The following is a 25,915-nucleotide window of genomic DNA, read 5'->3' as shown; positions in this document are numbered from 1 at the left end:
GAGGTTTTGGCGACTAAAATTCAGTTTAGTCGCCAAAAGTGCTATCCTTAGGCGGGATTTAATTTTTTTAGCGACAGAATACAAATTAGTAGCCAAAAAATATAGAATTGGCGACTAAAATTCAGATTTAGTCACCAAAAGTGCGATCCTAATTTTTTTAGTAAATAATTAATTTTTTACATAAAATATATTAAATAAAAATAATTATTTATATATAAATAACTTTGTATTAATTCCGATCAATATAGTATATAAATAACATATTTTGCATTAATATTTACAGAATGTATTAGTGGCGTAGTGGGGATAGAGTGTTGGTAAAGGTTGAGGGTTGGGAGGTTGGTGGTTCGAAACTTGGGAAAAGTAGAGGCAAAATTTTTTTTTTTTTTCTGAAAAATACTTTTGGCGACTAAAGTCCGTGGTCGCCGAAAGATAGGGAATTGGCGACGAAACGTTTAGTCGGCAAATGTATAAATAATAAAAAAAAAATTCAGTATTGGCGACTAAAAGTTTAGTCGCTAAATGTATAATTTCCCAAAATGAAATTGACTATTGGCGACTAATTCTTTGGTCGCCGAAGACATATGTATTGCTGACTAACAAACCTTTAGTCGCCAAAGGTATTCGCGACCATGTATTGGCGACCATAGCGGCGACTAAAATATTTAGTCGGGGAAAGTGAAAATTCTACATTTGGCGGCTAAAAAAGGACTTTTGGCGACTAAAAATTTAGTCGCCAAAAGTGTTTTTTCTTATAGTGAACCAACACACAGACATAAGAGGGTCGACCTTCTCCAGTCTGGTGTCTACCCTATTTTCTAGCAACACTTCCAGAAACTTCACCAACAAGTAAGGGTCGACCCTTAGGAAGGATGGTGTCGACCCTAGAATAGAATTTCTAAATCTCCAAGGAACTTTTGAAAGAATAAGTGCGAACAACCAAACCCAACAAGTTTAAATCGGATTGGATTCCTCCAAAACCAACACATAACAACACCAAAGATTTTCAAAATAAATAAATGATTTGAATACAGTTCCCCAAAAGTTTTGAACGATACAGGTGCTACATAAACATTTCATGAGTCATAATTAGTGGCGGAATAAAAAAACTAAATCAGAAGGGGCCATTATTAATTACAATTTTAATTTTTTCCCATAACCAATGATAAGAAAATAATAATAGTTTTTGAATTAATATTTAGTACAAAAAATTAAATAAATTATTACAAAAGTATTTTACATAAAATTTTACAATTAATTTCGAGTAACGTCGAACAGAAAGTATTGCGTATAACAAGTATATCATGGACAATATAGAAAGGTCATATATTTAAGTCTTAAAATAAATTATATAATGGTAAGATAAATTAAATTTTTACAAAATTTGAGTAAAAATTTCATATAATAAGAATATCACGTCATCATTAATATATGATATCATCAACTAATAGTAAAATAATATATGAATGATGAACTCCACATGCAAATATAACTAATATTCTAGTAACTTTTACACACACACATATATATATATATATATATATCATAAGATTAATTATATTTATATATCAATAATGATGAATATTATCTTTATATTGAGATTTTTTTACAAAATTTTCATACATAAAAATATAATTTGTTATAGTCCCTACATTTTCAATAAAACAATCTCTATTATTCTCATAAATTTGGAAATGCCATTGATATTTTATTATAAATATTATTTTTGTTTAAACTTTTATTTATATGCCATTGGCCATAATTAAAAAAACATTAATTATAATTAAAAATACACACATATATATATATATATATATAAGATCTTATTTGATAAGTATATGTTTTAGTTAAAAAATTAAAAAATTATTATAAATTATAATATTACGTTTTTAAATTTTTTATATAATATTTTTATAAAAAATTAAAAAATTATTAAAATAGCTTATTCGCAAATGAAGCTTACATATGATACCTTCATTTTCAAGGATTGTGTGTAGACTGTAGTACAAAATCATATCAAACACTTGCCCCGCTCGAGTTCAAAAATAAAAAAAAAACAAAAACGCTTGAATTTTAACCTATTTTATTTTTTTTTAATGAATTTTAACTCAAAAAAGCGCCAAACCTTGGCTTCCCAAACACCCCACAGAGAGTTACATATAGACAATGCATACAACACACAGTGTGTGTGAGAGAGAGAGAGCAAGTGCCATTTCAAGTCTCGATTTTCTCACTCTCTCTCCACTGCCTAACGACTACAAATCATTTCTATCTCTCTGTTTCTTTCTCTCTCAAAATTTTCTATACTTTTCTCCGCGGTGATCTCTCCAAATAGGGGCACTTTCCTGGTATTAAACACTTCTCTCTCTCTCTCTCACCGACCAAATTTTTTTTTTTTTAGAAAAAATCCTCTCTATATATACACATATATATGTAGTAGTGCGTCTGTGTATGATTTCTAGCATTTGTTTATTAGGCTTTTGTAGCTCTAATTTATCCAGACAGAATCAAAGTGGACTGTCCTTTTTTGTGTGTATCTTTTGATTATGTTTTTTTGATGTTGACACCAAGAAAAACACTAGTCATTTGAATTATTATTATTATTGATAATCTGTTTGTGTTGGCAGAATAACAAGCATCAGTTGAGTATATATCGATCGCATATGATAAAGAAGAGATTTGGTGTAGTGAGAGAAAGTCGAGGTTTGCGATGGAGATTACGTCGAAGGACGAGAGAGGCGGTGCGCCGGTGTTGGACATTGGTACCAAGTCCACCGTCGGCGGTGGCGGTGAAGATGTCTACGGTCAGGATCGCGCGACTGAGGGCCAGCCCGTCACCCCTTGGACAATCTCTGTTGCCAGGTTCTCTTCATAATTCACCCCATCATACTCATCATCGTTGGAATTTTGATCGTGATTGGTGTTGTTTGTTGTGATTCTAGCTATTTTTTTTAGTACATCAATAGAATTTATATCAATAACTTGAGGAAATGGTTCAATTTGATACTGGACGAGCTAGAATTTATCTCAATAGCAAATTATATTTTTTTTTAGTACATCAATAGAATTTATCTCAATAACAAATTATATTTTGTTAGAACAATTCTAACACCTTGCTTGTTTTCACTTTTCAGAAAATTTTACTTTCTTACTTTCTGTATTTTTTTGCTTTTACTGAATTTTTTAAATACTTTAAGCAATTTTTTTACTTTTTAGACACATCGAACATAAATACACCTAAAAAGTAAAAAAATTGTAAAAGAAATCTTTTAAAAATTCGCTAAATACCAAAAATATAAAAAAAAAACCAGAATTCAGTATATTTTTTGTATTTTTATGTATTTATTAATTTTTAAAATATTTTTTCACAGATTTTTTACTTTTTAGATATATCTAAGTAAGGTGCATCTAAAAAAGTAAAAAAAATGTTTAAAATTCAAAAAATATTCAGTAAAAACAAAAAAACTCGAAAACCAAAAAAATCAATTTTCAAAAAACTTAATCCAGAAAACTCAAACCGAGCACACTGATAGTACTTTGTTAAAGTTATTTTTTAGTTTGTTACTGTGTAAAATATATATATATATATATATTTAACTATACTATACCAATCATTTCAATGTTATGTGTTTCTAAAATGCATCTAGTGATCATGATTTGCATAAGATTTGATTTTCCTAAATTTAGCTAAAAGTTTGATATATTATTTAAAAAAAGAATTGTGATGCTATAATAAATAATAAAAAAATTAAAAATTTGACTGAAGAATTTAACACACTACTAGAGCATTTTCAATCTTTTAGCTTTGAAATTTGATGAATTTTTTTTAATAAAAAATCATTTTCAATTCTTACATTAAATGTTCATCATATGAAAGGAAAGTTATTTATTTAATTTTTTTTATCAAATTGATAATTCATCAATTTAGCTTTGATAAAAATTTTAAGATAAAACATTGGAGATGATTTTCTCTTTTACCAAATTTAGTATATAAAAAATTAGGACTAGAAAAGAACTTTTTAAAAAAATTTAATAAAAGAATTACAATAATTGACCCTCTAAAAAAAGGAATTAAAATAATTGATGTCAAAATAAATTTCTTATTCAAATTTAAAAGTAAATAAAATAAAATAAAATATATGAAGGTTTGGAAATGTTCTTACAAGTTACATATACTTGGATTGGAGAGATGTTGTCTAACCCAGTGGGTTTATTTTTGGGTCTCATTTTGATAATTTAAATTATTTATATATTAGAGTTTGTCAAGTACATCATCCTTATAAAAAATTAATTTGATTGGATAATGACAATCACGTGTTCGGATTAGTTTTGTATATATAATAAAAAAAATTGTAAGAAAGTAAATGATTCATATATAATTGATCCGAACATGTGTTGTCCGTTATCTAATTGAGTTGATTTTTGTAAGGATGATGTCCTCGATGAATCTTAAAATATAAACAATTCAAATTATCGAAATAAAACCCAAAAACTAGTTCGATGAACTGAATTGAAATGTCTAATTTGATGAAGGACTGGAGACCATCCAATTTCTTTATTTATTATGCTCTAAACAGAATGAATTTCTATTTGCCAATCAAATACACCATCCAAGAGAGAATTTTTTTAATTATTTTTTTATGTAGAATATCCTGGGTCAGCTTACGCGTACCAGATTAAGTCCCTACAGTCCAAACAATTCTTCCGAAACAGAACTTAAGCCCTGCGGTCCGTGACCCCAAGGTATGCATTTGCTGGCTATGAGATTCAAACTTGAGACCTAGGAGAGATCAAACCACTAGGCCCTAATCGTCACCCACTAGGCCAACCACCCTATAGTTCTAAGAGAGGTGATGTGATGGAAAAAAGATAAAAAAAAAAAAATGCATTATTTAGCCTATGCCAAACCATCCCTTAATACATTGGCAAAGCCCATATCAATATAACACGGAAAAATAATTTAATATTTTTCAAGTCATAATTAAAAAAAAATAATAATCAAATACTATATGAAATATAGGATAAAATTTCATGAGTCATAATTAGTGGCGGGGTTAGAAAACTAAATCAGAAGGGGCAGTTATGAATTACAATTTGAAATTTTTTTTTTTCATAACCAACAATAAGAAGATAATAATAACTTTTGAATTAATATCAAGTACAAAAACTTAAATAAAGTATTACAAAAGTATTTCACATAAAATTTTACAATTAATTTTGAATAAAATCGAACAGGAAGTATTGCATATAACAAGTATATCACGGACAATACAAAAAATGTCACATATTTAAGTCTTAAAATAAATTATATAATGATAAGATAAATTAAATTTTAAAAAAATTTGAATAAAAATTTCATGTAATAGTGATATTATATCATTATTGATATATGATATCATTAACCAATAGTAAAATAACATATGAATGATGAACTCCACATGCAAATATAACTAATACTCTAGTAACTTTTACATATATATATATATATATAGAGAGAGAGAGAGAGAGAGAGTGTGTGTAAGATTAATTATATTTACATATCAATAATGATGAGTATTATCTTTACATTGAGATTTTTTTCACAAAATTTTCATCCATAAAAATATAATTTGTTATAGTCCCTTCATTTTCAATAAAATAATATGTATTATTCTCATAAATTTAGAAATACCATTAATATTTTATTATAAATATTATTTTTGTTTAAAATTTTATTTGTATACATATAAAAAAAAAAATTGAAAATCCAAAACCCAAGGGGACACGTGATCACCTAGCCTCCGTGTGACTCCGCCATTGGGCATAATTAAAAAAATTAATCATAATTAAAAAATACATATAACTAAAGTCTCCTTTAGTAACTATATATTTTAATTAAAAAATCAAAAATTATTATAAATTATCATATTATTTTTTTATTTTCTATATATTATTTTATAAAAAATTAAAAATTTATTAAAATAACTTATTTACAAACGAAGCTTTGTGGATATGATGCCTTCCTTTTCAAGGATTTTGTGTAGACTGTAGTAGAATTTATCATATCAAACACTTGCCCCACTCGAGTTTAAAAAGAAACTAGCCTATCACCCGTGCCACGCATAGGATAATTATAAATATTTATATTTGTTTTAGATTTTTTTAATATATAAATTAAGTTTTTTAAGATTTTTTATAAAAATAATTTAACAATCTTATCATTAACCATAGTGTATGGGAGAAGTTGAAAAGGGTACTGCAGTAACTATGCACGGGTTGTATCTAAAATTATTTGTGTCAGGGGATTTTAAATGATGATCAGGGAATTTAGACCAAATCAATAAATGCAGGCATATAGAAAGACATGTGGATTGAAAAATGTTAATAAATGCTAATTAGGAGATTTTAAATAAACCAATCAATGCCGAGGGTTTTTTTTTTTAAATAAAAGATTTTAAAAATTAAAATTTTTTTAATATATAAATTAGGTTTTTTAAAGATTTTTTATAAAAATAATTTAACAATCTTATTAATAAACATAGTGTATGAGAGAAGTTGAAAATGGTACTACAGTAACTATGCATGAGTTGTATCTATGATTATTTATATGTGGGGGTTTTAAATGCTGATAAGGGGATTTTGACCAAATCAATAAATGCAGGCATGTGGAAAGACAAGTGGATTGGAAAGAGTTAATAAATACTGATTAGGGGATTTTGACCAAAACTAAATGTAGAGGTTTTTTTTTTAAAAAAAAAATTAAAAATTAAGATTGGGATATTGGATCCACATGCAAATATAACTAATACCCTAGTGACTTATATATATATATATATATATAGAGAGAGAGAGAGAGAGAGAGAGAGAGAGAGAGAGAGAGATAGATAGAGAGAGAGAGTAAGATTAATTATATTTATACATCAATAATGATAAATATTATCTTTATATTGAGATTTTTTTCACAAAATTTTTATGCATAAAAATATAATTTGTTATAGTCCCTTCATTTTCAATAAAACAATCTCTATTATTCTCATAAATTTAGAAATTCCATTAATATTTTATTATAAATATTATTTTTGTTAAAACTTTATTTATATACATATGAAAAAAAAATTGAAAATCCAGAACCCGAGGGGACACGTGACCACCTGGCCTTCATGTGACTACGCCATTGGTCATAATTAAAAACAAATTAATCATAATTAAAAAATATATATAACTAAAGTCTCTAGTAACTCTATATTTTAATTAAAAAATCAAAAAATTATTATAAATTATCATATTATTTTTTTATTTTTCTATATATTATTTTAAAAAAATTAAAAATTTATTAAAATAACTTATTCGCAGACAAAGCTTTGTGGATATGATACATTCCTTTTCAAGGATTGTGCATAGACTGTAGTAGAATTTATCATATCAAACACTTGCCGCACTTGAGTTTACAAAAAACTAATCTATCATCCGCGCTATGCACGGGATAATTATAAATATTTATATTTGTTTTAGATTTTTTTAATACATAAATTATGTTTTTTAAGATTTTTTTTATAAAAATAATTTAACAATCTTATCATTAACCATAGTATATAGGAGAAATTGAAAATGGTACTGCAGTAACTATACACGAGTTGTATTTATGATTATTTGTATGAGGGGATTTTAAATGCTGATCAAGTGATTTTGACCAAATCAATAAATGCAGGCATGTGGAAAGACATGTAAATTGAAAAAAGTTAATAAATGCTGATTAGGAAATTTTGACCAAATCAATCAATGCTGAGTTTTTTTTTTTTAAATAAAAAACTTAAAAAATTAAGAATTTTTAATACATATAAATTATGTTTTTTAAGATTTTTTATAAAAATAATTTAACATTCTTATCATTAACCATAGTGTATGGGAGAAGTTGAAAAGGGTACTGCAGTAACTATGCACGGGTTGTATCTATGATTATTTGTATGTGGGGATTTTAAATGTTGATCAGGAGATTTTGACCAAATCAATAAATGCAGGCATGTGGAAAGACATGCGGATTGAAAAATTTAATAAATTTTGATTAGGGAATTTTGGCCAAATCAATAAATGCTGAGGTTTTTTTTTTTAAAATAAAATTTAAAAAAAAATTAAGATTGGGATATTAGATCCACATACTCCAGTAACTTTCACATATATATATGTATAGTAAGATTAATTATATTTAGGGCTGTAGACGCGCCCGAACGTCTCAGGAAAATCCCGTTTTGTCCATTGGGCTCACTACAGTTCGGACTCAATGTCACGGTTCTTAATCTGATCTCGCAAAGTGCAATACGAGATTGATAAATCACCAAAGATTCCAAATCTGACAAATCGTTTTGAAAAACTGATTTTTAGAAAGAAGTGCCAAACATAGACTGCTTTGCCAGATACAGAGTCGCCACCTAAATATTTTATTTTGGGGGAATTTAGGAAACCCTGACTCGTGCCTAAGGCCATGTGTCCGTCATCACCGAAGCTGCCTCGGCTCGGGAACTTGGGTACGATTGGGGAAGGTCATGCAATGAGCACCCCTGCTCGCCCGATCAAAGATCGGCCACTACTAAACATGATATCTTATTTTTGAAAACATATGTGCTCTTATTCCGGTTTATTAGCCTGGAATTGCTACGTGATGCGCACAACATACAAGTATAGACTGGATCGTCTAAGTTGGAACAAAACATCTCATGTTTGTTTTGAAAGCGGTTTGCTACTTGCAAGTAGGCTAAAATGCGGATTTTGCCACTCTCAAGTGGGCTAAACAACTGGCAATCGATGAATTGTTCCAATTTAAATAATCCAGCCTTCACCCACAGGCATTCAGGCAGGTATATCACATAAGCAGTTAGCCTCATGGCAAGCATGCTATCATGGCAGTCACTTACACACATGCAAGGATGCTAAAACAAAAACACTCACCGAGTACTCCAAGCCAAAACAGAAACTAGTTAGTAATCAATGCATGATCCTAGTTCATGTTAAGATGGTTAATGCAACACATGCGAAATGCAACTAAGATAGGCTCGGCTATTCTAAGATGGCATATGAGATGCTACAGATAACATGTATTCAATTCGGATTTGAAATATAATGCAGTTAGTATGATGCGCCGAGCCCGGTGCATGCAATACAGATGAATGATGCACGCATGCAAAACATAAGTATGCTAATTGAAACATGACCTAGAACTAACCATCAAAAGCAGGTAAGTAAAAGGGAGAAAGACGTGGGGTTGGAAGACATTCACACACTCACGCACACTTATTACAAAATTCGCCCTCTCGACGGAGGGTCCGAATAAATAATACAACACCAACTAGCTAATCTAAGCCAATCTAATTAAGCTACTTATTACACAACCAAAATGAATAATAAACTAACTAAGTAAGCAATTAAACTAGCATGCAAACTATATGAATGTGGACTGCCTCATCTCTACCTTGAATGATAAAGGATGCATGCATGCTCGAGTCGCCTTGTCGGGAAATCCATCGCGATACCCCGGCTTGCCTTTGTTTGCAATTGGTCCCAGAACACTGCACAAAGCTCCAGAAGGCTGCTGACCAGTTTTTGCTGCTGGTTTTCGGTTTGCTGCAACAGAGAGCGAGAAAGGGGCATGGCAAAGTATTTTCAACATATGTGTGCATGGCCACTCTCCCCATCATTGCAGAAGCTCCAGGGAGTGTAGTCCTCGATCCTCATGCCACCAATCACGCATCTCGATGCATGATGGCCGAGGAGTCGGATTGCACGACTCAATGGGACATGAATGCACATATAAACAACTAAAACCAACAACTCCATCATGGATGGTCAAGAGTGTCGGTGACCGGGAATCGAGGCACGTTTGATCACTTGGAGTATGAAACATTCCTCGTTTCCCATGTTTGGACTAAACCCTACTCCAAACACAATGCAACAAATAGAATGGCATGGCATGTACAAAATACAACTCTAGTATGCAATCCTAAATGTAATGCGACTAAGTGATGTAAACATGCAAAAGATGACATGCAAGCATGCAAATGGCATACACAATGCTATGAACTAATCAATGGCAAACTCAATGCACATGGATTATATGGCATGCATACACAATGCACTAACATACGCGATGTTATGAACGAGGCATACTCAATGCAATGATCAAACATGCAACAACATGGATTATATGGCATACACAATACAAGATGGACTTAAACCAAGATGGATGGGCCTCGGCCACACCCAAATCAGTGGCCAATCATGATGAAAATGAGGCAACAACGCACGCACAAACATGCAATGTCACACCCCAAACCTGCCCCTAAAAGTTTGGGCATGACCCGTTTGAAAACGAACACTTAACCTGTAGTAAATAACATATGGGGCCTCATCAGAAGCATAAAGTAGGAAAATAACTATACATATAAATTCCATTGAGCTACATCTACATGCCAGGACCTCTTATACATCACATTCATCATGGAAAATAGATAAAGCTCCAAACCATATGTTGTAGCATCGGTGATAAACAACCATATGTACAGACCCAGCCCCATCATTGGGCTTGTATAAAAATCATTGAAGTTCTACCTCTTTAACTTTAAATGGGTAATCAAAATTAAGCCAGCATTTCAATAGACTTTACAAAAATAAATGGCTTCGTGCAGCGCTTGAACCCACGAAGGTTGACAAAAGAAAACGGGTGTCATGACTAGGACTGACCACTTGGTTGGTTACCTACAGAAACAGACATTAGACAGAGTGAGCCAAGCTCAGTGAATAATAATACACAAATAAAATGATGCTTAAATTGAAACATAACACATAGCAATGCATATAAAGATGTAGAGTTCACATAGTTAGTCTGATTCTGTGCTACGTACATAACGGCCTTAAGTTCAATCTTGCAACATAAACATGGTGGCTATAAGCCCTTGAAACTTGTGGTACTAAGGCCCTTGAAGCATGTGGCATAAAGCCCTTGTAACATATGGCACTAAGGCCCTTGAAACATATGGCATAAAGCCCTTGTAACATATGGCACTAAGGCCCTTGAAAAGTTGGCATGAAGCCTTTGGACATGCATATATGAACCCAAGTGGTGTCTCACACGGACTCTAGAGGTAATTCACAATGTAGCACTTAGTTCCGTGTAGCACTTTGTTTCATTTCATAACAACTTATACGGATGGCTATAAACCTCATAACTTTCACATATGTATGGACTCAAGAGGTGTCTCACATGGACTCTAGCGGTGGCTCACAATGTAGCACTTAGTTCCAAGTAGCACTTTGTTCCATACCAATAATCATTAGGTCTTACAGACCAAACCATACATGTAATGTCATACCCCGGAAATAAATTCATACATATGCATTATGCTTGAATCATAAATAGAAATCAGAATTCATACTTGCTTATACTTGGCACTGTAATAGTGCTAGCAAATCAATAATAAGTATTTTTTTTTTGTTCGTTCCATAAAGGAATCCCCCAACATTGTGAACTTGTAGCATACTTGAACATGTACATACATAAACTGGTAACATACGTAAACTTGTGACAGACTTAAACTTGTAACATATACTTGAAACATACCTGAACATACTTGAACTTGTAACATACTGGAAACATGCCTGAAACATACTTGAACATCATTCATTAATTCAAACGGAACATATCATAACTAGAGCATTTCTTGTTGTATCGTGTCATTATCGTACGCTTAACAATGAGAGACTAATTCACATTCTCATGAGGGTCACATAATGATGCTAAACTTTGCACTTATATCGTAGATTCTGGATCACTTCCAATTCATAAGCAACATAACAAATTAACTTCAATTCATCTGGATACATGTAGCTACTCTTATATTTACTCAGAATCCATTCTTCAAGAATGAACATAAATTCTTTTGGGTAAATGACTTACTTTACGTGCTCTCTTATCAATAGCATACACCTTTGTTTAATCATTCTTATATGTTAACATAGTTGCCTTGCCTTGTAATCAACATAGTCCTAATGGTAACTGTTACATCATTCCCATGAGTTGACATAATTAACGTAAAGTTAACAGGACATTCCTGATAATTAGTAACGAAAAGTAAGTACATTCTCATTAGATTATAGATGACTTTATTGGTTTCACAATTTCACAGTTCGGCCCTTGGCCTGAGGGGTTCACACAATGACAAGTTCCTTTGATGTTTTCATAATTCCATAATGTTTCTCACATAACATACATAACTTCATAAACTCTTTTGAAGTTTCCATAATATCACAGTGTTTCTCACATAGCATTCATAACATTTATGTCAACATAATTCTTACGACGAAGATTTAACATCAGTAACGATAAATGGTTAAAGGTACATCAAAGTACTACTACTCACAGTGATCGGTTCCCGGTGGTAATGGTACAATGTCCTCGTCTCGACCTACAATTACAGTGCACAACACATAATATGAGGTTATACTCGATCCTTTACTTATTCTCTTTGATCGTTCAATCAATTAGTCATGGTGGTACCAAGCTCATTATTCTTTAATATGTTGTAATCCATGTCTTAGAAAACGGGAGAAATCGATAGGAAATGGTTTAGGTGAAGAAATGGTACATAACTAATTGACATAATGTGAACATTCATCACTAATTTGCGTATAACTTTTTCTGTATTTCGAATTTGGGAGTGAGACTAGCGCCATTGGAAACTAGACTTCCGGGGCTTGATTTTAGGCTCAAGAATCACTCAAAACAGAGTCCGGATGCAAAAGATATACCTATTCAAAGTTAGCTGGACAGAGCTGTCCCCGCACGTGCGGGTGAACAGTGCCGCACGTGCGGCCCTGGACAGCAGCAGTCCGAAAATGGCTGAAATTGTGGGACTTTTCATTTTCAAAAATCAAACCTTAATTACATGTAAATCAAAGCCCAAAACCCTTTAATACATGACCAATTTCACATTATTATTCTTCATCAAACACTATAATCTCACAATAAACAAATTTAATGATTTTACTTCTTCAATCAAGGAATTCTTAGAAAATCAAGGTTCATGGGTTCAAAGCTCACATCTTCTATATCAATCCATGATTTCAAGTAGTAGATGGATTCTATACAAGGTTAGTAATTAGAGCCACATACCTTACCCAAACCTTTGTTCATCCCTTAGCCTCTTCAATTTTTCCCAAGCTTTTGGTTGATCTTTCCTCTCTCTTCTATCTTCTTCAACCATCTTCAAGCTTCCATGGATGTTGAATTCCTTAGGGAGAAGCTTTGCCTCTTCTCTCTCTCCCTCTCTCTCTCTCACGGTTCTCCTTTCCCTTTCTCTAGATATTTTTATTTTTTGTTTGGTTCAAAATAGATGAGTTCAACAACTCATAAGGCATATATGCATATATAAAAGCATTCCACAAATAGGAAGGGCCAAACACGTCCTTACGAATCGCACAAAATCACATTTCAATTAAACTTCCCAGATAACTCTAAAAATTATGCTGATCATAAATATGTCCCCTGTTCCGGTATCTGAAGTCTTTAAGGCCTTTAATTTGCAGTATAAAGTTAATCACCCAAACGTCCATTAACGAATCAGACAAATTAGATTTCAAATTAATTTTCCCAAATAATTCCAAAAATTCCCATTAACATATCCAAGTACTCAATTTTGATTTTTGAACCCATAAAGGTCGGTAATTCCCATTTTAAGTCCGTAACTCAACTGATAATGCTTCAATTCTAATAGATATAATTAAATTAAACCACATCATTTCATAGGGAAATAAAGATGATTTCTTATACGCATTTTGGGGTCATTACATGCAAGGTGCAATGGCTTCGAGTCTAGGGCACAAAGCACAACTCTACAAGAGCATTGGAAGGATGAAATATGGCATACAATAGCACAAGTTCCAACTCTGAAATGACATACAAGATGGTCCTGAATCATGCAAACAACTCACACAATGCATGTTGGATGGCTCAAATACCGAAACTAGTGAAGCACATTACACTAGAGGTATGCAAAGCAATGCACAAATGACCAAACCAGCCCCAAACAGTCCCTATGTAGGCCCAAAACAGTGGCAAAATGGACTAAGATGATGTCTTGAAGTGCGCAAAAATGAAGCTAATGCAATGGCTCATAAATGGGGCATACAAGCACAACTCTCAAATGCGCTTAAAGAGTGATAAACATGGGAAGATGGCGAATGAATAAGCTCTAAAATATCATGCACAATGATACTACAACATGCAAACACCTCAATATAAACATGCAATAGGCTTCAAAACTCAAAGCTAGGCATGGCTATTACACTATAAGCATACATGGCAAGCATCATTCGACCATGAGGCCCAAAAATAGAGCTAAGACAGTCCAAAACATGCACAAAATCAATTTAAGGCATGGCCAAAAAGTGCTAGAATCAAAGGCGAAAATAGCATGCAATGTAAGCTAGTAAAGAGGATTTGCACTATAAGCCTGTGAGGCAATCAAGAGGCCACTAAACCAAAAAAAGTCAGAGGTATGACATGCCAAATAAAGCCCAAAAACCCACAGAAACATGGTTAATGCATGCAAGAATGAGATGCTCCTTTGATATGCTATGAAGAGGGTTATTCTACACATGCAAGATGGACATCCAATATGGCAAAACAAGCTCTGGACAGAGCCTATGCAGGTCCTAAAACTCATCAAAAATGGCCTGAAACATGGCTTGGAAATTCTGTTTTTTAAGATTTTTTATAAAAATAATTTAACAATCTTATCATTAACTATAGTGTATGAGAGAAATTAAAAAGGGTACTGCAATAACTATGCACGGGTTGTATCTATGATTATTTGTATGAGGGGATTTTAAATGCTGATCAAGAAATTTTGATCAAATCAATAAATGCAGGCATGTGAAAAGACATGTGAATTGAAAAATTTTAATAAATGCTGATTAAGAGATTTTGACCAAATCAAAGAACGCAGAGATTTTTTTTAAAAAATAAAAAATTTTAAAAATTAAGATTGGTATATTGGAGCTCCCACAAGACATGTTGATCAGTAAATTTTGACCAAATCAATAAATGTAGGCATGTGAAAAGACATGTGGATTGAAAAAAATTAATAAATGCTGATTAAGAGATTTTGACCAAATCAATGAATGCTGAGATTTTTTTTTTTAAATAAAAAATTTTAAAAATTAAGATTAACTTATTGGAGCTCTTACAAGACTTAACGGATTAAAAACTCTTTTTTCATTAATATATATAGATAGATATAGATATAGATGTAGAAATAGAAACGCTTACGACATTTATTCCCGCGACTCCCAATTTCTACATAAATAGAGAGTTACATACTGACAATGCATACAACACACAGTGAGAGAGAGAGAGAGCAGAGCCAGCAAGTGCCACTTCAACTCTCGATTTTCTCACTCTCTCTCCACCGCCTAACGACGACAAATCAATTATATCTCTCTGTTTCTTTCTCTCTCCAAATTTTCTAGATTTTTCTCCGCGATGGTCTCTCTAAATAGGGGCACTTTCCTGGTAATGAACATTCTCTCTCTCACCGACCAAAAATTGAAAAGATAAAAATAAAAATTTCTCTCTCTCTATCTATACACATATATAGTAGTGCATCTGTGTATGATTTCTAGCATTTGCTTATTAGGCTTTTGTAGACCTAATGTATCCAGACAGAATCAAAGTGGACTATCCTGTTTTGTGAGTATCTTTTGATTGTGTTTTTTTCATGTTGACACCAAGAAAAACACTAATCAATTGAATTATTATTATTACTATTGATAATCTATTTGTGTTGGCAGGAAAACAAGCATTAGTTGAGTATATATCGATCGCATATAATAAAGAAGAGATTTGGTGTTGTGAGAGAAAGTCGAGGTTTGCGATGGAGATTACGTCGAAGGACGAGAGGGGCGGTGCACCGGTGCTGGACATTGATTCCAAGTCCACCGTCGGCGGCGGCGTTGAAGATGTCTACGGTGAGGATCTTGCGACCGAGGACCAGTCCGTCACACCTTGGACAATCTCTGTTGCCAGGTTCTCTTCATAATTCACCCATCTTACTCATCATCGTTTGAATTTCGATCGTGATTGGTGTTGTTTGTTCTGATTCTAGCGTTTTGTTTTTGTTTTTGTTTTTGTTTTTGGCGGATTTGAACTTCTTGATGACGTGCAAATTGTCTAACTTGCAATGTCACATTGCTGTTATCTGATTTTGATGTTGTTGAGACGTTTGTTGGACAATTTTGGTTTTTCTCCAAAGGCTCTGTTTGATTAGAAATAAATAAATTAATAAATTATGGAAAGTAAAAAGGGTAGAATGTGAAGTCAAAAGAAAAGAAAGGGCAAAAAAAATATTTTCTTGTGTAAATTTGATATGGATGAAAATTTTGCAAGAAAATAGGAATTAATTACCATTCTTGTACAAGAAAATTTCATGTTAAACAAACTCAGACAATTTTTTATTTTTATTTTTATTTTTTTCCATTTTCCTCACTTTCTACCATTTTCATCAAAACCAAACATAGCCTAAGATTCCTCAAGTTCTCTATCTGTGCGTGCGTTGTGTTATACCTGTACCCATTTTGAGTTATGAAATGTTTCTGCTGCCCCTGCTTCAATTCATTTTCTGGTTATATGCAATTTCTGCCAACGTAGTATGTTTTAACTTCCTGTTTCTTATTCTGTATTGTTCATCTAATTTTCTCCTAAAATTATGGTGGGTAATTTTCTAATTAGTTGACTCTAAAGATGCATATAACTATATAGTAGTGTGTGTATGTATATGTGTATGTCTAGAGTGCCTGCCATTGTTGACCATTGTAATTGTCTTCTGATGCTAATTTATCTTCATTTTTTACCTCTTTATCTTGTTCTCCAGTGGGTATTCTTTGTTGCGGGACCCACATTATAACAAGGGGCTTATGTTCACAGAGAAAGAGAGAGATGCTCATTACTTGCTTGGTTTCTTACCACTCGTGGTTATAACTCAACAACTTCAAGTACCATATGTATTTTTTATCTTATCACTAGTTAATATGATTCCTGTTGAACTTTTTCTTTTGGGGCTCTATATCAGGTGAAGAAAATGATGCACAATATTCACCAACATCAAGTTCCACTTCAGAAGTACATGGCCATGATGGACCTTCAGGTGCCTCTTTAACTCACAACAACAATTGCAACTTGTTGATTTGAAGTCGGTGCATATGTGGCGTGCGTAGATGCTGCTTGGTTATAAATAATTCATTTTCAACTCACATAACAATATGGAATCTGGGATTATTAGCATTTACCCCTTCATTCTTCATTCTAATGCCAGTGTACTTGAGATACTAGAGACAAGAAAAGCATGACAGATTACTTCATTTATTGTAGCCTTTAAAAGAGTTCAAAACGGATGAAAAAAAAATGGTAAATGTATAATTCTTTAGTTTATGTATTTTTAATTGTTTTGGTTTACAGGAGAGAAATGAGAGGCTGTTCTACAAGTTTCTCACTGACAATGTTAAGGAACTTCTCCCGATTGTCTACACTCCAACTGTTGGTGAGGCTTGCCAGAAGTATGGGAGCATTTTCAGGCGCCCTCAGCAGAAAGGGCTAAGGGAGATGACCGTACTAGGGCTCATGAACACACAGACTAACGACTAGGGCTCGTGAGCACGCAGACTGACGGCTGAGGTAGATGAAGGTGCTAGGGTTTGCAAGCACAGAAACTGATCAGAGACAACTGAGGAAGATGACGGCGCTAGGGTTACAAACACGGCTCTGATACTATGTAAGTATTCTAAAAGAATTCATATATTCAATTGTGTATTGTTTACAAAGAGGTCATCGATTTATATAGCCTAAACCTAGGACTAAAAAAGGAAATACAAAGAAAAAAAGAAATACAAAGAATTATATTTTCACACAATCATGCCATATATACAATATATATTCTCATAGTTGCTTGGTGATTCTCTTGTTTTATTCATTTGTTATAGACCAAAGCTCCTTTGGAAGAGATGCATAAGAAGATCTGGCTTGTGGACTCAAAGGTAGTGAAAAGTCTAGTGAAGGTTCCTTGCTAAATGATGGATATTTAGTCGATCACGACACTTCATATTTTTATTTTGTTTCCATTTTGACCTTTTTCAGCACTTGTGTCTTACATTAATCATAGCATGTGATTTCTGTTGCAGGGATTAATTGTTAGTTCATGTAAGAATTCCCTTCAACACTTCAAGAAACCTTGGGCTCCCGAACATGAACCCGTTAAGGATCTTTTAGATGCTGTCAAGGTTTGATGCATTCCCTTTGTGTCTATATTTTATTATAAGAAGATAGTTCTCAGTGATTGTTGGACTCTATTTCATTTTCAAATGTCATCAGGCTATCAAGCCGACAGTTCTAATTGGTTCATCTGGAGTGGAAAGAACATTCACAAAAGAGGTGATCGAGGCCATGGCCTCCTTCAATGAGGTACTCTCTCTCTCTCTCTCTCTCTCTCTTTCTCTCTCTACAAAATTTCCTCTCAAGACTTTAAATGAATGGCATGCAAAAACCTCTCATTATGGCTCTCTCCAACCCAACCTCGCAATTTGAGTGCACAACTGAAGAAGCTTACACCTGGAGTCAGGTAAATATAAATTATGTATTTTTTCTTATCCTATAATTTGATGCTTTAATGCAAAGTAATGTCTGATCAGATTTAAATACAAAACTAATAAATTTCTTTGTTCTAAAAAAGGGACATGCAATTTTTGCCAGTGGAATTCCATTTGACCCTATGGAATACAACGGCAAAGTCTTTGTTCTTGGCCAGGTTCTATTACTTTGTACTTCTAGTTTTTTGGTGTTATATCCTTAATACAACTGAGATGGATACCAAAAACTGATTTTGATGGCTTTTTCTTTTTCTTTTTTCTTTTTCTTTTGTGATCCATTCAGGCAAATAATGCATATATTTTCCCTGGATTTAGTTTGGGTTTGGTCATCTCTGGTGCAATTCGTGTACATGATGAAATGCTTTTGGCAGCCTGTAAGTACACTACATATAACATAATTAGATATATTATAAGTTGAATACAATTTACTTGCTTATTGAAGAGAAAGGAATTCTTTCCTTTATTTTATTTCATTTTACTTTGCTTTATTTTTCTTTTCCATTTCCTCTGGTCACATATCTATATACGACATAAATAATGAATAAACTCTTAGAAAAAGTTTTGAGATGTTTACTTAGATTCCAATAGAATGTAAACTATAGCGATCCCGATTGTCCCTTTACTATTATGTTGTGTTCCGGACTTGATTATGTGAAGTTGGTAGTCGAATCTATCTTGTTGTCGTCCTTTAATTCCGCTTGATTGAGTTTTAGGATGTTTTGGGCGGGGTTGTTACAGGTTGGTTAGGCCTTGGTTTCAATTCCTTGTTGCCCAGTTTTTAGGCGGTCCGCTCGAGCAGGTCTTCTTGCGCTCGAGCGGGGATTGCACACTCCCAATTTTTCATGTCCCTGCAAAACTTCTGCAGGTGTGATTTTTACGGTCGAGCGGGTTTCTTTACGTTCGAGCGGTGGCGCTCGAGTGGGTATTCTGACGCTCTAGCGGGTAGTACCTTTTCGGTGTAGGTTCTGGGAGGGGGAAATCTACGCTCGAGCGGACTGGTTTTCGCGCTCGAACGGATGTGCTTTCTTCTTGTGTCTTAGCGCTCGAGCGGACCTAGTTTTTGTCCTTGACGCTTGAGCACTGTGTTTTCCCCTCGAACGGGAATGTCGTATATCAGTTGACTGTGGGGCAGTTTTAAATCACTTTTTCTCATCCTTTCTCTCTCTTACTTTTTTCGAAAAGGCCATTTGAGAGCCTCTCTCTCTAAAACCTTGCCTTCTTTCTAGATATTGATCTAGCTAGGGTGTTTTCCTCACCTTTGGCCTTTACAAAAGAGTTGTTGATCGTCGAGGGCTATCTTTTGATCTGAGAAACTCGTGGTTTGGAGCAAGTTCTTTTTCATCATCTTCTTCGTTGGTTGTCATCTTTTGAGGTAGGGATTCTTACTCACAACTATGGGTTTTGACCTAGAGATTTGGGTATTTTGTTAAATGGTTGATTTTGGGAAGTTAGGGTTTGAAAATGTTGAAAAGGGGTTTTGTTATTTTGATTCAAAAGTATGTATTTTGGGTTCCAAAATAATGATATTGTTGTTAATTATGGATATATAGGCCATTGGGTCAATATTGGGAAATGGGGTGGAAAACCCTAATTTGTGGAATAAATTAATTGGTATAATTAATTTGGGAAAATTGTAGCTATATGGAATTGAGTTGGAAATAATGGAATCGGTTCATTATATGGTTGAATTGTGGAGTTAGATTTATTAATCGCTCACTTTTGAAAACATTGATATTTTATCTGTTGGAGCTTTTATTATCAGTTTAGAAATAATTGCTTGGACTACCGGTGGAGGGTAGTTTTGATTGTTATAGACAATGCATGATGATTAGGCAAACTAAAACTAATCAATTGGATATGTCACCGAGTTTGACGGTTGGTAGAATACATTAACGTTATGTATTGATGGATTGCGTATATGACCTTTGTGTATATATGTTGTGTGTGTGGGAGGAGATAGGGGATGTACTCCACGGTTTAGGGGAAGATAGGGGATGGACCTCTAAACCGGATGTTGTGTGGGAGGAGATAGGGGATGGACTCCACTGATACAACTCATATGCTTGTCAGATAATGTGTTGATATAGCTCATATGCTTATCCATGGAAGTGTTGACATAGCTCATATGCTTGTCATTGGAAGTGTTGATATAGCTAATATGCATATCTGTTGAAATGTGGATGTAGCTTGTATGCGTATCTGTTGAGATGTTGATATAACCAATGTGTTTATCTATTGTATAAGGGGAAATGTTTAATATGAGTCATTGTCTCGTATAAGTGGTTGGCCAGGTTCTGAGCCGTTGATGTAAATTGTGAAATTGATAAGTAATGGAAAGTGGAATGGAATGGAAATGGGTTATGAATCGGTTTATGGAAATTGAACATTTATCAATTGCAAATGTCTTAGTCATTGCTCATACTGTGTTTAGCATATCTCTACTGGGCTGTGGCTCACCCTTTATGGGACATTATTTTCAGGTACAGGTAATATGCCACCCCTAAGGACATAACTTGGATGATGATGAGAGTTGAAGACTCTTCCTTTTGTTTATTTTGATGTATTACATGTAAATTCAAGCCAAGGGCTTAATATGTACTGAGTTAGTACTCTTCTTTTGTAACCAAGTGTTAACTTAGAAAACTGTAAGCCCGTAGGGCATTTGCTTTTGTTGATTAACATGTAATACTTTTGCAAGGAATTACTCTGATGAATAGAAATGGTCAGTTTCTTTTATATCAATGCATGTCTAAAATGATGGATTTTATGTATTATTTCGAGGGCGTTACAACTTGGTATCAGAGCAAACCGGGTTCGAATACTTTGGGTACGTGGGAAATGACTAGGATCACAATGGGTTTGTCTCGCTTGATAGAGACTTAGATGTAGTGTCATATGCGATGTGCTTAATTGATAACATGCTTATGTGACTATGTGGGTATGGAATGTAGTTTCTAGGATGTTGATCGGATCCTTGGGTTGCTGGGAGTCTTGTTGGAAAAGCACTTGATCAATGCTGTTTCTAACCGGAACTCTAGTAACGCCTCGGGACTATCATTATCCGGAAATGAAATTCGTAAATGCTTATGTGCTTATGTGCTTACGTGGAGTGAATTACAGTTGTCCACGCATTAGGACGCGAGTGTTATAGCTTCGACACATTTGTGAATGTGCTAATAGTCTTGGTTACCTTTATTAGGATGTCAGGATGAGGGCGTGGTAGGCGTGGCAGGCGTGGTGGGCAGGAGATGCCTTTACCGGAGGAGGTTCCGGCAGTGCAGGAGGGAGTTGGTCAGGCCAATGTGGCTGAGCCAGCGGGTCAGCAGGCTATGAGTGCCTTGGCACGAGAGATAGCAGGAGCTTTAGGTATTCTCAGAGCTGGGAATCAGGCAGCTGAGGCAGGGCCTTCTTTCTTGAAGAGGAAATTCTTTCGGTCTAACCCGGACGAGTTTGTTGGGGATCCAAAGGAGCCACTTAAGGCTGACGAGTGGTTGGAACAAATGAGTAAGACGTTCGAGATGCTTGGCATCGAGGACGGGGCACTGAAAGTGACCTTAGCATCCTTCCAGCTGAAGGGAGATGCGTCTCAATGGCGGAAGTACGAGAAGGCTCGTGTTGGTGGTACATGGGAGGCGTTTGTAAATGCTTTCCAGGAGAGATTCTTATCTGCAGTGGCTAGGGAGAAGCTGAGGGATTAGTTTAGCCGACTTAATTAGCAGGGTATGTCTGTGGCAGAGTTTGAGGCCACTTTTACTAGTCTGTCCAGGTTTGCCCCTGAGTTGGTGGCATCCGAAGAACGCCGTTGCTATGAGTTTGAGCGCAAGTTGAGGCGGGGCCTCAAGTTGAGGGTTGGTGGGTCTTTCATCCGAGAGTATAGACATTTAGTGGATGCTGCAGCTCATATGGAGCTCATGATGCAAGAGGAGGATGAGGGGCAAAGAGGCTCGAAGAGGAGCCAAGATGGTCAGGGTGACGGCAGGAGACAGAGGGGCTTTAACCCTCAGCAGTCTCAGGGTGGTGTGGCTAGATCAACCTTTCCAGTACCGAGCGCGGGCTCTGGGAGAGGTAGTCAGGGAGGCTTGACTTGTTTTGCGTGTGGCCAGCTGGGTCACAAGTCTTCGGTTTGCCCGCAGAAGGGAGGGGGTCAGCGAGCTGCTTCTTCTTCAGCTAGACCTCAGGGCCAGAGTCAGGGTAGGGGCCAGCCTTTGACTTGCTATCAGTGTGGTCAGCCTGGGCACCTGAAGAGGTATTGCCCGCAGTTGAGTGCTACTTCAAGAGCGTCTGGTTCTAGACAGACGCAGGAATTTCAGCCAGCTCAATCTGTGCAGGCCTCGAGGGCCAATTCGGGAGCTTCGTCATCCCAATCAGTGCAGCAGTCCTTTGCTCCTAGAGGTGAGCAGGTGGATCTGGGGCCTACAGGGCGCGTGTATGCTGTTACCGCGCTGGACCTAGTACCGGCTCCATCAGTAGTGAGAGGTACTTTTCTGTTTTGTAACTCGGTTGCTAGTGTATTGATTAATACGGGTGCATCTCATTCTTTTGTGTCTGCTGCATTTGCATCTGTTTTAGAATTGGAGTTGGCACAGTTAGCATCTCCTATATGTGTGGTATCGCCTATTGGTGGTGAGTTGATCTTGAAACAAGGTGTTAGAGGTTGTGATATAGAGGTCGCCGACCATAGGCTTCCTTTTCCTTTTGTTGTCATGCCCATGAAGGGTTTTGATGTTATTTTGGGTATGGACTGGCTATCGTCATACCGGGCTGTTATTGATTGCTACCGCCAGAGGGTCACTGTATGTACCTTGAGCGGGGAGTGTTTCCATTTCTTGGGGGACCGGGTTGGTAGTGTGTTGCCACCGGTGTATGATTCGTGAGGGCGGGGAGAGCTTAGTGGTCTACTTGCTAGCTTTATCAATAGTGAGTGTGATGAGACTCAGATTCTATTGCCGAGGGTGGTTTATGAGTATTCAGATGTTTTTCACGAGGATCTCGTTAGTTTACCACCTCACCGAGAGATAGAGTTCTCTATTGATTTAGTGCCCGGCACAGCGCCGATTTCTATGGCACCTTATCGTTTTGCCCCAGCCGAGTTAAGTGAGTTGAAGATTCAGCTCCAGGAATTGCTAGATAAGGGTTTTGTTCGCCCTAGCGTTTCACCGTGGGGAGCACCGGCCCTCTTTGCTAAAAAGAAAGATGGTGCCTTGAGATTGTGTATAGACTACCGGAAGTTAAATCGGGCTACGGTCAGGAATAAGTACCCTATGCCCCGTATAGATGATCTGTTCGACCAATTGAAGGGTTCCCGTTGTTTCTCTAAGATGGACTTGAGATCGGGTTACCATCAGTTGAGGGTCAGGGAGGAGGATATTCCTAAGACGGCATTCCGTACACGGTATGGCCATTATGAGTTTCTAGTGATGCCATTTGGGCTTACCAATGCACCGGCAGTCTTTATGGACTTGAAGAACCGGATCTTCCGGGAATTCTTGGATCGATTTGTAGTCGTTTTCGTGGATGACATTCTTATCTATTCGCCTTCTGAGGATGAGCACGAGGAACACTTGAGAGTGGTGCTAGAGTTGCTTAGAGCCCATAGGCTGTATGCCAAGTTTGGGAAGTGTGAGTTCTGGCTAGGGGAAGTCAAGTTCTTAGGCCACGTGGTTTCCAGAGAAGGGGTGTCTGTTGACACATCCAAGGTAGAGGCAGTGCAAGATTGGGCACAGCCTAAGAGTGTGTTTGAGATCCGTAGTTTTCTGGGATTAGCTGGGTATTACCGTCCGTTTGTGAAGGATTTCTCCAGGCTAGCTTCCCCGTTGACTAGATTGACGCGGAAAGGGGTCAAGTTTGTATGGAGTGAGACTTGTGAAAAGTCGTTCCAAGAGTTGAAGGTTAGATTGACCACCGCTCCTGTTTTGATTATTCCGGAGAGAGGGTCGGGTTATGCGATTTATTGTGATGCCTCACAAGAGGGTTTAGGTTGTGTGTTGATGCAAGAGGGGAAAGTGGTAGCTTATGGCTCACGTCAGTTGAAAATACACGAGAAGAATTACCCTACACACGAGCTAGAGTTAGCAGCAGTGATCTTTGCCTTGAAGATTTGGAGGCACTACCTTTATGGTGAGACATTCGAGGTGTTCTCGGATCATAAGAGTCTGAAATATCTATTTACACAGAAAGACTTGAACTTGAGGCAGAGGAGATGGATGGAATTTATTGAGGATTACGACTTTGAGTTGCATTGTCACCCGGAAAAGGCCAATGTTGTGGCCGATGCCCTTAGTAGGAAATCCATTAGTGATGTAGCTTGTATAGCCATCCGGGAATGGGAGATGTTGGGTGCGCTTGGTGAGTTTGACTTGCTTCTGGGTGAATCAGCTGAGGCTGCGGCCTTGTTTTCTGTTGTTGCGTAGCCTATGCTTGTGACCCGAGTGTTAGAGGCACAGAGAGGTGACCTTGAGGTAGAATCCCTCCGAGAGAAGATCTCAAATGGGAAAGTTGAGAAGGGTTTGACGGTGTATCCCGACCTGAGTGTGAGATACCGAGACCGTCTGTTTGTGCCGGAGTCTTGCCGAGAGGAAGTACTCTGAGAGTTCCATCATTCACGCCTTGCGGTGCATCCGGGAGGCACTAAGATGTACCGAGACTTGGGTCGCCAGTTTTGGTGGCGAGGTATGAAGAGAGATGTGGCTGTTTTCGTGTCTAAGTGCCTTACTTGCCAGCAGGTGAAGGCCGAGCATCAGAGGCCAGCGGGTTTGTTGCAACCCTTACCTATTGCCGAGTGGAAGTGGGAGCATGTCACTATGGACTTCGTTGTAGGTCTTCCGAGGACTCAGCGGGGTAGTGATGCCATTTGGGTGGTTGTAGACCGGTTGACTAAGTCGGCGCACTTCATTCCTATGCGCGTGAGAGATTCGGTAGATTATCTCGCCGACTTGTATATTCGGGACATAGTGAGATTGTACGGGGTCCCAGTGACGATCGTCTCAAATAGAGATCCTCGTTTTACTGCTAGGTTGTGGCAGAGTTTGCAGAGTGCCTTGGGCACTAAGTTGACCTTTAGTACGGCCTATCATCCTCAGACTGACGGGCAGTCCGAGCGTACTATTCAAATCCTTGAGGATATGCTTCGAGGTTGTATCCTGGACTTTAGTGGGACGTGGGAGAGGCACTTGCCATTGGTGGAGTTTGCCTACAACAACAGCTTTCAGTCTAGTATCAGTATGGCACCGTTTGAGGCCTTGTATGGCCGACT

At 36.0% G+C, this 25,915-nt stretch overlaps 2 protein-coding genes across 11 annotated transcripts in view; one reads left to right on the top strand and one right to left on the bottom strand.

Annotated features, from left to right (window-relative positions):
- LOC114306887 (azadirone synthase LFS) overlaps window positions 1-25,915 on the bottom strand; it is a 175,017-nt gene that overhangs the window by 28,018 nt on the left and 121,084 nt on the right. The gene's annotated exons all lie outside the window — the stretch shown is intronic.
- The window catches only part of LOC114266113 (NADP-dependent malic enzyme-like), a 29,769-nt gene continuing 6,019 nt past the window's right edge, over window positions 2,166-25,915 (top strand). For 4 of the 10 annotated variants that reach the window (XR_014342622.1, XR_014342621.1, XM_082892363.1 and 1 more), the window contains exons 1-7: window positions 17,654-17,792; window positions 18,001-18,054; window positions 18,199-18,297; window positions 18,389-18,478; window positions 18,558-18,635; window positions 18,747-18,821; window positions 18,947-19,037. Coding sequence is in view for 5 of the 10 variants with exons in the window: in XM_082892363.1 (XP_082748489.1) it covers window positions 18,022-18,054; window positions 18,199-18,297; window positions 18,389-18,478; window positions 18,558-18,635; window positions 18,747-18,821; window positions 18,947-19,037 (466 nt within the window). In the remaining 5 variants the exon portion in view is untranslated. Of the gene's footprint in view, window positions 2,349-2,627; window positions 2,863-15,816; window positions 16,052-16,895; window positions 16,996-17,093; window positions 17,169-17,479; window positions 17,793-18,000; window positions 18,055-18,198; window positions 18,298-18,388; window positions 18,479-18,557; window positions 18,636-18,746; window positions 18,822-18,946; window positions 19,038-21,143; window positions 21,376-25,915 lie in introns of those variants that run through there. The other 6 variants (XM_082892366.1, XM_082892364.1, XR_014342620.1 and 3 more) reach the window with 6 other exon arrangements.

The sequence above is a fragment of the Camellia sinensis genome, chromosome 10, assembly GCF_055761805.1.
Source record: "Camellia sinensis isolate YWXY chromosome 10, ASM5576180v1, whole genome shotgun sequence".
Lineage (NCBI taxonomy): Eukaryota > Viridiplantae > Streptophyta > Magnoliopsida > Ericales > Theaceae > Camellia > Camellia sinensis.
The sequence above is the reverse complement of the archived record's forward strand: the minus strand, read 5'-3'. Positions and strand labels throughout refer to the sequence as shown.